The 12,757-nt window shown below is 41.2% G+C and overlaps 1 protein-coding gene across 3 annotated transcripts in view; it reads right to left on the bottom strand.

Annotated features, from left to right (window-relative positions):
* Window positions 1–12,196, bottom strand: part of LOC102456456 (macrophage mannose receptor 1-like) — a 63,047-nt gene extending 50,851 nt beyond the window's left edge. For all 3 annotated transcript variants that reach the window (XM_075922475.1, XM_075922474.1, XM_075922476.1), the window contains exons 1-5: window positions 12,052–12,196; window positions 7,468–7,869; window positions 4,370–4,552; window positions 3,476–3,640; window positions 3,065–3,178 (exon numbers count right to left, since the gene is read on the bottom strand). In XM_075922475.1, coding sequence (XP_075778590.1) covers window positions 3,065–3,178; window positions 3,476–3,640; window positions 4,370–4,552; window positions 7,468–7,869; window positions 12,052–12,112 — 925 coding nt within the window. In that variant the 5' untranslated portion in view covers window positions 12,113–12,196. The remainder of the gene's footprint in view (window positions 1–3,064; window positions 3,179–3,475; window positions 3,641–4,369; window positions 4,553–7,467; window positions 7,870–12,051) is intronic.
* Window positions 12,197–12,757: the final 561 nt, after the last annotated feature.

The following is a 12,757-nucleotide window of genomic DNA, read 5'->3' as shown; positions in this document are numbered from 1 at the left end:
TCAGGCTTTCCCTATCCCTGCCTCTGCAGTTCTCCGGAACAGAGGAAGGCCCAGAAGCCTATGGACTAGGCCGCAGTGCTGTATTTACCCCAAGAGGGGAGCCTTGTATGGACTAGTCTGCAGTGCCACATTGACCCTGCTTGGGGGAACCCCATAGTCTGGGCCATTCTGACACTGACAGAGGGGTGCCAAGAACTCAGACACTGGCCATTGGGCCATGCAGACCCAATAGGTGGACTCGCTGGAGCATATCAACTGTGGGACCTCGTACGAGGGGGCCATGCCCCTCAACATGTCCCATTGCATGATATCTGAGTCTATTCAAGCCCTACATAACAAGCTATATCTCAGGCTGCATTAAATCGTGCTTTTAGGACTGGAGGTTTCTGATTCAGTTCCCCTGTGTTCCTCACACATGTCTTTTCTGACCTTTAGAAATCCCAAGGAAATTGTCAAAGAGAAAACTCACTGATATTGTCTTTATGAAGAAAGTTGGATACATTTTTATGATCTAAAAGACAGACCAAAATATATATTTCCACAAATCAGAGTCAATGTGTTGATTTGAAATTTTTCAAAGTTAGCATTCACGGATCATCTACACAGATTATGGACCTTATCCCACTCTGGCCTTAGGTGGGCGGAGACATGCTGAGGAAATATACTGTAGCCGAAGGCAAAAGACAAATTTCTGAGAAATGGCAACCCTCTTGATTTGGGGAATATATTTCTTTAAAACTTATGAATTTTGATTTATTTTTGAACCCTATTCATAATGCTAACCTGCGATGTGTAGCAAATAAGCAGTGGGCTGACAACGACCCCCGTCTTTATGCCACACACTGTCTGGAAGAAGTTACAAATACACAAAAAAGACATTACCATTTTAATGACTGTATTCTCTCAGGTCAATGAGTCTGCTAACAGAGGTACCTGACTTGGCGTAATCCAGTTATTCTAACACTGTGGCATCCAACACACTAGCCACATGTGGCTGCTTGGCCAGTTGAATGTGGCTGTTTCACTATAGCAGCAGACACTGAAGTGGCTACTGCTTCAGAACTGTTGGACACCACAGTTGTAAGAGGACTACAGAGAGGAGGGCTTGAAGAAAGGTGACTTCCCCAAAGGGAACAAAGAGACCTGAAGTCTTGAGTGAACTCTTTAAAACAACCAGTTAGGGACTCCTTAGAAAAAAGTGACCCAAATCATTGAAGATTCAGTAGAGCAGAGTTTTTATAGCTATGTAGATGCACCCAATGAATCTCAAAAGCCTGGTGAGGGATTCACTCCAGATCACCCGTGATTGCAGCACATTGTCCCACTAATGCATTCTACAGACTTCAGCATACATTCAAAGACTCAGGAAACTGACTAGTCCCCCAGGACAGTTTTCAATGTTAGCAATGAATGCTCAGGAATGAGGAGGAAACGGACTGAAAAAACGGCATTGAGATGGATCTCATTTTGCATGATTCTTTATTTCTTTTGAGCTGTCTAAAGTACCAGATGATTATTTTGTCACCTCTGGGTTGGTTTGCTTCAAATATCCTGTGTCCATGAGGAAGTAAATGAAAGGCCCACAATGTTGCAGCTCTGGGAAGGGTGTGCTTAAGCAGCTAGTGAGTTTGGGGCACAACAGCTAGTGAGTCTGAGGGCCTTGAGCAGTTGGACAGTGAGATTTCAGCTTTCAAAAAGGGATGTACCCTGAGAGTGCACTGAGAAACCAAGAGCCAAAGGCGGTGCAAACACAGAAAACGCACTTGTGCCCAGTGTATAAGACTCAAACACGACATCCTGGTAAGTTTTGAAAGAAGGAGCATGACTAGGGCTGTCTCAGGAACCTCATCTCCTTCCTGATTATGGGCTGCTACAAGGACATTGCTCTAGTTACTCCTGCAATTTTTGCACAAAGTATCCAATGGCAAGTGGTGTTTGGGGCCCCAGCAACCCTCACCATGACCACTTTTCCCCTCCTTTCCTAGCACACACTAGAGCTCCATGGAAATTGGAAGTGGGGCCTGCACATGTAAACACTTGCAAAGAATACAGAGTGTTCATGGGTGATTCTGCTTCACTTTTCACCAGCACCTGCAGCCTGAACCAAGGCTTAATTAATTCACTGGAAAGATGCACATTGATTTCAGTGAGCATTGGTCATACCTCTGATTCAATGGCCCTTCTACATTGCATGCGCATCAAGCCCTTCTTATAGCAAAGGGATGTTACATTCATTCATGCTGGACTTTACACCTCCTATTATTTCAACAGCAGCTGATAGGATTACTTACACATAATTTTAACATTTTTGTGCTGCCATATAATAGATCCTATGAGTTGTTATATGTACAATGAGTTATACATTAATATATGAATAGTCACAAAGTAAAAATAGAGGAATTTTCAACCCCTAAATACATTATTTCTTATAGCATCTATGTTTGAGGGAAAGATGAGTGATACTTCAACACTGATGTGACAACAGCATCTTGGATGTGATACATGGTGGTGTTTTAACTTGTTTGTTATTTACGTGTGCACTTTACAAGAAATGAATATTTGATTCTGATTCCTTAGTAGTTTATATGCTTTATGAAAATTGATTATGGTGCCACATATAGTGGATTATAAATCTAGCTGGGGAAAAATGTAGCAGGCCTAAGATGACCTTCTTGCAAATATTATCACTTTTTTAAAAATGGAAAAAAAGAAAGCATGCACTATGAGGTGTGTAAAGTATTTCAATTTTTTAGTAAGTTTTCAATCAGAATTGAATAGTATGTAAGAAAATCACTAATGGAAAATCAGGGAAATGAAGAAGATTCAAATGTCTTTAATTTTTAAATGCTTTTTTGGTTTGGAAATCTCTTTTAAGTTTGGGTTCCATATTAAGAACAAATTCCTCTCACAGCAATCCAGCATTTTACATTTTCTCTAGTCCCACTGACATCCATGGGAATTCTGTAAATGTGAAGAGAGCAGAATATAGGATCTTAGACCCACCATACATATAGAAGGTCTGTTTGCCCATAAACGGATTAACATTAAGCAGAGATGAACCTACCTGGAGCCCAGTTTAAATATCTCAATGGACTTCCACCAATCCATTGCCATCCACCATTAGGAATCAAACTATTAAGTCCAATCCAGAGTTCAGAATTCACTCTGTCAATCAGGCCTAAGTAAACAAAACAAACAGAATGACCATTTCTTAAATAGACTAGGATTTGCAGTGACTATATACAACTTAAATAAAAACGAAGAGTTTGAAAACTACATGTTTTGGACAAAGTCAGATCCCAGTATTGGTACATAGAGTTCTTCATCATACAGAGATGTGTACATTTTGCTGGAAAAAATGACAATTTTTATCTTCCCATGTCCTTAAAAATGGTAAGTAGGTAGTTAGGTACATATGTGTATATATGTATTAAAATGTAAAATCTCCAGAAACTGATTTATTATTTAGTTTTACCTGTCAGATAAGTTTGTTCATGTATCTCTGTAATACTTAATAATTCTGCATTCTGTTGCTGACAGCTTTTCCTTGCTTGGTGCCATGTTAGAGCAGAGTTGGAGTTTATTTGATAGTGGGTGCCTGTTAAAGGGTTTGTAGTCCAAAAGTCTTTGTCAATGGAATCTGTAAAGAGATGAATGGCAGAGTATTGGTTAATTGATAACACAATCAATCACACCTGCCAAGATTTGAAATCATATCCCTGGTATAGTCTAACATTAAGTGACATAATTTGCATATATTTAAATTGTATTTCACATACCATTTGTCCCACTTACATACACTCCATTTATTCAATGCTTACTTTTCTACATGTACCCCAATTATTTGTTTGTATGTGTATGTGGCAGGGGGGGAGCTTGATATCCCCTGCAACACATGCTTATCCCCTATTCCTCCCCTCCCCTTCCCTACAAGACCTGTCCCTGTTCTTCACCACCCATTCCACCTCTTCCCCAAATCCCACCCCTGCCCTGCCTGCATTGCCTCGACTCCTGCTCCTACATTTGTTGCCAACCCGCCATCCCATTCATGCTCAACCTCATTTGCTGACATCCCAAAGTGCACTGTCCTGATTTCCCGTTTCCCCTTTGCCTAGTGTACTGATCTCCACCTCACCTCCACAGCTAAGACCATGTTCCAGCTTCCCCCTTAACACATGTGTCTTCTAGTTCCTTCCACTGGTGTCTGGGTATGCCTGGCTGCTCACCCCTCCTGCATCCACCAGTCTTTGAGAGTTCACTGCCTCCCCAATACCACACACAGTTTTTGAGCTTCCTGGGCACAGGGTTAAATATGTGTTTAAACTGGTTTCCTAAATCAGGGCTCTTGTTTTAAATGTGAAGGACTTACCGTTCAATGGACAATATCCATATAGAGAGTCATCATCAAAGTCTGTAGATGTTGCACACCAGAGGAAGCCCTGTTGATTATCAACATTTTTATCCTTTGTGCATTCAGCATACCACTTAGTATTGAATTTGAAAGGGAATACACAGGGTGCTCCAAAGGCATTTCCTAGTAGGGTAAACATTTCTAAGGAGACAAATGAGCAGAGATAGCAATAACTGCAAACAGTGTCCACCAACATCTCTGATCAGAATCAACATTCCACACAAACAACTTAGCTAAGCAAGTTGATGCCGAGAGTGCATATAATTTACTGAATAGTAAGAAGTGTTACAAGAACCAAAGGTGAAGAGAGACAGTATATTTACAGTTAAGGTTACATTTTAAAGAGTTATTTAAAAAGTAGAGCTAAGCTCATCGAAACACCTACCATATTTTTTGTATTTCTCTCTATGCCAGATTTTCAAAAAAACCCATTCAAACTAGATACAGAATCATAGACTACTAGGACTGGAAGGGACCTTGAGAGGTCATGCAGGCTAGTCCCCTGCCCTCATGGCAGGACCAAATACTGTCTAGACCATCCCTGATAGACATTTATCTAACCTACTCTTAAATATCTCCAGAGATGGGGATTCCACAACCTCCCTGGGCAATTTATTCCTGTGTTTGAGTACCCTGCCAGTTAGGAACGTTTTCCTAATGTCCAACCTAAACCTCCCTTGCTGCAGTTTAAGCCCATTTCTTCTTGTTCTATCCTCAGAGGCCAAGATGAATAAGTTTTCTCCCTCCTCTTTATGACACCCTTTTAGATAACTGAAAACTGCTATCATGTCCCCCCTCAATCTTCTCTTTTCTAAATTAAACAAACCCAATTCCTTCATCCTTCTCTCATAGGTCATGTTCTCTAGACCGTTAATCATTCTTGTTGCTCTTCTCTGGACCCTCTCCAATTTTTTCACATCTTTCTTGAAATGCAGTGCCCAGAACTGGACACAATTCTCCAATTGAGGCCTAAGCAGTGCAGAGTAGAGCAGAAGAATGACTTCTCATGTCTTGCTCACAACACACCTGTTAATACATCCCAGAATCATGTGTGCTTTCTTTGCAACAGCATCACACTGCTGACTCATATTTTGAATTATGACCCTATCCTCCAGATTAGTCACAACCCCTCCCAGCTTGGTATGATCTGCAAACTTAATAAGCTTAATATACATTCAATACCTACCTTGAATTATGTGACAATGTTGTTTACTTTAAATCAAAGACTATCTGATAGAGCTCTGTACAGCTGTAGCTAAATCTTGCATTTGGAATAATTACCAACTGCTTCCCTTTTGCTCTAGACATAGCGGCTGCGTCTAGAGTGACATGATTTTGCACAAATACTTTTAACTGAAAAGTTTTTCCGTTAAAAGTATTTGCGCAAGAGAGTGTCTATACCTGGCATGTGCCTTTGCGCAAAAGATTTGCTTTTGCGCAAAAGCATCCGTGCCAGTGTATACTCTCTCTTGCGCAAGAAAGCGCTGATGGCCATTTTAGCCATCGGGCTTTCTTGCGCAAGAAATTAACGTTGCTATCTACAAGAATACTTGCGCAAGAGGGCTTATCCCTGAGCAGGAGCGTCAGAGTATTTGCGCAAGAACCACTGATTTTGTACATTACAAAATCAGTGTTCTTGCACAAATACTTTTGGCTAGTGTAGACAGGCGGCAAGATTTTGTGCAAAAGCGACTGCTTTTGAGCAAAATCATGCCAGTCTAAATGCAGCCCATCATTTTTGGCTGACTTCTACCGGCAGCAAATTATAACAGTTCCCTCTCAGGCCAGCAGCAATGGGATAAAGTTTGTGTCGACTTCTGCTCATACATCCCTCTCCTCCCCCGCCTTCTGTGGGCGGGGGAATTCACAGTCAGGCAGCCTCCTCTCCTTTCTTTGTGATGGGACCCAAGAGCTGGGTAGCCCAATGGGGAAATGATGAGGGTGGTTTATTGTCTCTTACTCTAGTTACAATGTAGCAGTTCAAAACATATAATTCTCATTCATTACATAAGGGACAGAGCTTTGAAACTTGGAGGTTAGTTTAGAGGTGACCTCAATTTTGAATCACCTGACTTCTTATAAGTCTCAGAGGGATAGATAGTTGTGATAGTTTGGATCTGACTTCTAATATTTCTGTTTCTGACTACCATTGTTTGCTTGCTAGTAATTACAACATTAGTACAATGATTTTACTGTTAAATTAATGGCAGGAACTCAGAACCTTAACTCCAGGCATATGAAAGCAGAAGGAATAGCAGAAGCAGTCACTAACATCCTAAGGCACTCAATCACTGTTTATTGTAGACTGTCACACCAACTGGAGTAGGAAAACTGCTCCTTCAAAGCTAAGACTCATGGGATAAGCAGAAAAAACACTTACTTTTTACAGAATCCATTTGAATATACTTTTTTTAAAATAAAAAAAGGTCCTTAGAATTTAAGTGTTTTTTCTCCTTATTATTTTGACAACCATCATGTCACTTTGCCTTTAAAAGCTATTTTCCCATATAAGCACATAACTAATGAGTGAACAGGGATGAGAAACTGAAACTCCTTTTCTTACGCTGCTGGACTACTATACGTAATGAATGTAATTGAGCCCAGGAAGAGCTGGGTCTCAGAGCCAGTTACAAGAATATAATTTTCCCTTAGTGGTGGCTGAATAGCTATATCAACCCAATCAACACTAAGACGTTTGATGCAGTGCAGTTCTGCACTTCTTCCACAAAGGGTCAGAGGAAGACCAATATATACACAGATCTTTTGTTGTTATTGTTATACACGTAGACTTTCTGATTAAAGATAGACCAGCCACATTGCATGAATGTACTTCATTTGGCACTTGAAATTGCCCTTGCCAAGTTAATCACAAATTGCCAAGGTCAGTTCCTGAACGATTCAATTCTGCTCTTTACTTGTAGTCAACTCTGCTATTGAGCCAACCATTCCACTGTGCATGGAATGATAGCAAGGTGAAGTACATTGGAAACAAAATGCTTTACTAGCTACACAAGTAAATTAGTTCAGAAAAAAGCGATTAATTTTCAAAACTTTACCTTCATAGCCCTGAGAACACACATTTTCTGTTGTTCCATAAATCTTCCACCTATTCCACGAGCCTAGTCCTTTGGACAGCACGACTTTCCTTTCCTCATTCTGGACAGAGTTGAAAAATAAATCTTTCCCTTGGATTGCGAGAAGAGTCCCATTTCTGCATACCCACTGCTGGAGTTCACTTGTCTTGTTACAAGGAGACAAAGAGATCTCAGTCTGGTCTTTCATTGCAGGCACTCCCAAGCATAACTTCAGTGCCATACTCAGAATCTGGTGGTCAGAGACCCACTTGAATTTCTGCGACTCATCATCCTTATCGCAAGTGGCAATTATGACAGAGTTAGAGTTTCGAGCTTTTACACAGAGCTTATGGTCTTCATTGTGTATTAAAAATATTCTTCTTCCTATGAAACAAAATGTGAATAACTTAATAGTTGGGGAAGGCTGCAAAAGCAGGTAAGCTGGTCATTCATTGAACATTTGACCCCCTGAAGTGAAAGATGCTGTTGGGGATGCTGGCAAAAACGGTTCCAGCTGATGCCAAGGTGCACATGCTTCACTCAGATCCTGACAAATACCTAGCTGGGATTAAACTGGCACCCTTGTGTCTGAGCATTGTGAAAATAGGCATTAGAATTATAAAAATGTGCTGAGTGTTTCCATTGTATTGAATGCTTGTAAGTGGATGCATGCATTGATCTCTCTTAGAATATCTGCATCCCCTCTGGTGAGGTCATAGTTGTGCATTGGCCTTGCAATCGATCATAGGTGTGTCACCCTCCAGACGGAAGAGAGAGAGACATTAAATAGTGAGCAATGCTGGCCTACAGCAAAACGTGGTATATCCTGCCTAGCACAGAAGGCCCATCCAAACCAGACAGACTGTTACGGAATGTCAGAGTACAAAAGATGTTTATTGCTTTCCTTTCCTTCCTCTTTCCCCATCATCCACATCTCATGAAGATGAAAAAATGGGAGTGATTTCCTCCTATCAGCTCAACTGGCAACTCAGAGAGGAGAGAATGGGAATAAAAATCCCTAAAGAGGAGAAATGGTATTTATATATACTGCATGGACTCTTGAGGGCAAACAAGAGCTCTCTGGTGTTTAGCACGAGTTAGCCCCATAAGACACATATTGCTTGATTTTTAGAGAAGCTTCTATTACCTTTTGAGACTTAAGATCGTATCTCATGTGTGTGTGCATATTTGCTTGTTTTCACCTTGTAAATAACATTATTTCCTTCTTCTAGGTAATGCATCTTTAGTTAGTTTATTAAAGGACTGGCTGCTGTGGTCTTTGGTGTCAATGTGTGGAACAACTGACCTGGGGTGACTGTTCCTTTAAGACTGGGAGGAATCTGAATACAGTTTTGATTTTTGAGGTGTGGTGACAGATAGGTCATAGTGTCCCCAAAGGGACTGCCTGTGATTCCGTGGCTAGCATGTTATAGCGCTGGAGGAGTTTACACCTAATAAATGATTGATGAAATTTAAGTATGGAATTCACAACCCATTTGGGGTTTGAGGCCTGGTTCTTAGCAATCTGCCCTGAGTTGGGTAGTTAAGCTGCACTGCAATTACTCAAAAGCGGAACAGCTGTGTCTTTCTAGCTCAATGTATTCAGGAAGAGATACACACAGGAGGGCAATGATTCAAACACACACAATATGTAACATTGTGTAGCCTGCAGATTTTGATAATGTAACTGCAAATTGCTCTTCTTCAGATCCTCCTTAAAATATGCGTATCCCAAGTAATGTTTCACAGATGTCTTCCAGAATTTATGATTTCCTCACTTACTCAATCCTTTACCATCACATAATGTTAAACATGTTAATTTTTCCAGGGTCTAGACTCGATTATACGTTCTTTTGGGCTGGAACCATGACTTGTGTTCATGACCTAAAATGTTAGGGCAGTTTTTAGCACATTGTTCGATCTCTCTAAAGGTGGCTTGCTCAGGCCTCCCAGGGAATTGTTTGCCTCTCTGTGAAAGTTAGAGCAGCCTTAGAAAACTATACTATCCTGTGATTGAAGGAACATAATAGCACATTGGCCATGTTGCCTCCCTGAGCACACCCTTGACCTGACTTAGTACCCAGGGGTCTAGAAAAGGATGGTTTAGAGGCATCTGTGTGTCACACAAAGGAAATCCCCACCATGGCCTGTTTCCATTTTCTAGCTTTTTGGATTTATGCTACCAGAGTGGTTCGAATGTGCCATGGCAGTGTCTAGGATATATCCCTCAACAGTTTCCCTAGCTGTGTTGTGACTGTGATGAACCGGGCTGGGTCTGGGCACTGCTGAGGACGTCTGCTCAGGGTGAATTGCTCGAACCAGGGACTCCTTACAGTCCCAGACTGGAGACCTTCCCAAACAGGCCACAAACCAGTCACACCGAGAACTTCAGCTGCCAATCTGGCCACCAGAAACCTGCTGAGCAAAACCCCTCTGGTACCCCAGCACTCCATGTGCCCCAATCAGCCTGCCCGTGGCAGCGAAATGGTAATTAGAACTAAGTCCTTAGTTCAAATTCACTATTACACCTCATACCATTTCGCTGTCGCTAGTTACTTTGGACTAGTGGAATTTAAAAATGGCGACTGGACGGGAACATGCAAATAAAGCCTGGAATATTTAAATCCCTGGCTTCATTTGCAACTTCGAATGCCTACATTAGCCTCCCTAGTTCGAAGTAGGGGGCTAGTGTAGACATATACTAATAGTTAGAGAATTAGGGTAAGTGGGGAAAAAATTAAATGAAATTTTTATTAGCCAAAAGAAGATTTCAGGTTGACCACAATATTTTACTAATTCATAGAACTGTTTTCAGTTTGGGAGAAAAATTAAAAATCAAAAGATTTCACTATTTTATCAATAAAACATTTTATCTTTCACTTTAAAATTACTTTGTGTGTCAAATATGACTTCTGTTTCATTGTGGAAAGCTGAAAACAAAACAAAACAAATTGGTAAATGGACTGTAAGGTGGATAGAACTCTGGATAGATTGCTGGGCCAAACAGGTAGTGATCAACAGCTTGATGTCAGGTTAGCGGTCAGTTTCAAGTGGAGTGCCCCAAAGATCAGTTCTAGGGCCAATTTTTTTCAATATCTTTATTAATGACCTAGATGAGGGGATTGATTGCACCCTCAGCAAATGCGTGGATGACCCTAAGCTAGGGGAGGGGTAGATATGTTTGAGGGCATGTAGTTCTGGGCCCCCCACTATAAAAAGGATATGGATGCGTTGGAAAGGATCCAGCGGAGGGGAACCAAAATGATTAGGGGGCTGGAGCACATGACCTATGAGGAGAGGGATTTGGTCTTATTGAGTCTACAGAATAGAAGAGTGAGGGGAGATTTAACAGTAGTCTCCAACTTCCTGAAGAGAGGTCCCAAAGAGGATGGAGAAAGGCTATTGTCAGTAGTTACAGATGGCAGAACAAGGAGCAATGGTCTCAAGTTACAGTGGGGGAGGTCTAGGTTGGGTATTAGGAAAAACTATTTCACCAGGAGGGTGGTGAAGTACTGGAATGGGTTACCTAGGGAGATGGTGGACTCTCCATCCCGAGAGGTTATTAGGTCTTGGCTTGACAAAGCCCTGGCTGGGATGATTTAGTTGGGATTGGTCCAGTTTGGGGAAGGGGTCTGGATTAAATGACTTCTGGAGGTCTCTTCCAGCCCTATGATTCATTTCACTTTTACTCAAACATATTTCATCCACCCAAAATTATTTTTGCTGGTTTTTCAGTTCGGTCAGAAAAGTAAAAATAAAATGAATGAGCTCCAATTGTAACACCCTAAAAAATGAAAGGAACAGCTTAGAATATACTACTTTTTGTTCAGGTACAATTAATGCTCCTGGCTTAAAATAGCCATCGTGAACTTTGTTCCTCATTCCCTTCTGCAGGCTTCAAGTCCACATTGTCACCACAGTTATCACCACAGAATCAGGAGGTAGCCCAACTGAGAATCTAAAAGGAGTCTTGGGGCAGAAAAGAGCAGATGACCAACTTCTGGGTCCTCGCCCAAAGAAAGGACTCATGCCATTCAGGACCAGTAGGCATAGCAGCAAGAACTCATGGCGAAGGGTATCAAAGGCACACAACAGATCGTAATGAATCAGAACTGACACATTACCACAGGCTTTGACCAAGTTCACCAGCACAGGTTCCGACCCATGTTTTGATCTAAAACCTGATTATAGGGCCTGAAGGAAATCCAAGGACACTCAAAATGGAGTGAAGCTATTTTAAATTAAGGCTAATAAAGATAATAAATTATCTCACTCTGCCCCAAAGGAGAAAGTTAAAGTGCCTAAGGAAAGGACAAAAAGCAGTGTTCCCTGTAAGCTATGCACTTAGGTGGCCACCCAAAAGAGATTCAGGTTTCACACAGCTGATTAGCAGATTGCCCACAGCTGGCAGCATGTATTTTTACTGGTGGTGTACACCTGCACATATATCGGTGCATATAAAAAAATTTATTCTGCACATTCATGAGGAAAATTAGAGGGAACGCTGACAAAGAGAATCACTTTTATACTCTTACCTCAAATATATATATCAGGAGAGGAACTTACCTGGCAATTGAACTGATGTAGTGAATAGAGAAAGAAAAGTCAGGAGCAGGTAGACAGCCATACCAAATTTTTCATGCCTTTCTGCCCTTCACCAAACGCTATAATCAGTGCCTCATAAGAAAATCTTCTTCTAATGAGCCAGATTAACACATACTCCTTTGTTTTGTATAGTTGGAGAATATAGGGAAGTTCTGCGCTCTAAATAAGGAACTATCATGTCCTGTGTGACATTTTGAAATGCATTTAGTGTACGAACTCTGCATCTGTAAGCAAATTTATTTAGGGTTGAAAGAGTGTGTTCTTCTCCAGAAATATCAATGACAAGCTCAGTGTTTGCAGTTCATTGAGGGTTTCTGGGAACATGGCCGTTATACAACTTTAAATGGTTAATAAGCCAATCAGCAGTTTAGTAAGAATACAGTAAAAAAAGACCAGGAAAGGGAGAAAGAGCAAGCAGAAATGAGTCTGTAAGTGTGAGTCAGTACCCTGAGAGAAAAATCCACTTTTTAGAAAATATGAAAGTCAAAGTTGCTATAACCTTGGACTCAGCAGGACTGAGGATGCCCAAATTATAGAGAAGAGGAAATCTTCAGAAGTAAGAAATGTCTTCACTGACAACTGGCCCTTCAGTGGCTCCATTGCCCACCCTCTTGCAAGAGCCATGATGTTGGTGACTATATTAGTAGAAGCCATGGAGGGAACTCAC

Source organism: Pelodiscus sinensis, chromosome 2, assembly GCF_049634645.1.
Source record: "Pelodiscus sinensis isolate JC-2024 chromosome 2, ASM4963464v1, whole genome shotgun sequence".
Classification (NCBI taxonomy): Eukaryota; Metazoa; Chordata; order Testudines; family Trionychidae; genus Pelodiscus; species Pelodiscus sinensis.
This window is presented reverse-complemented; position numbering and strand designations above follow the sequence as displayed.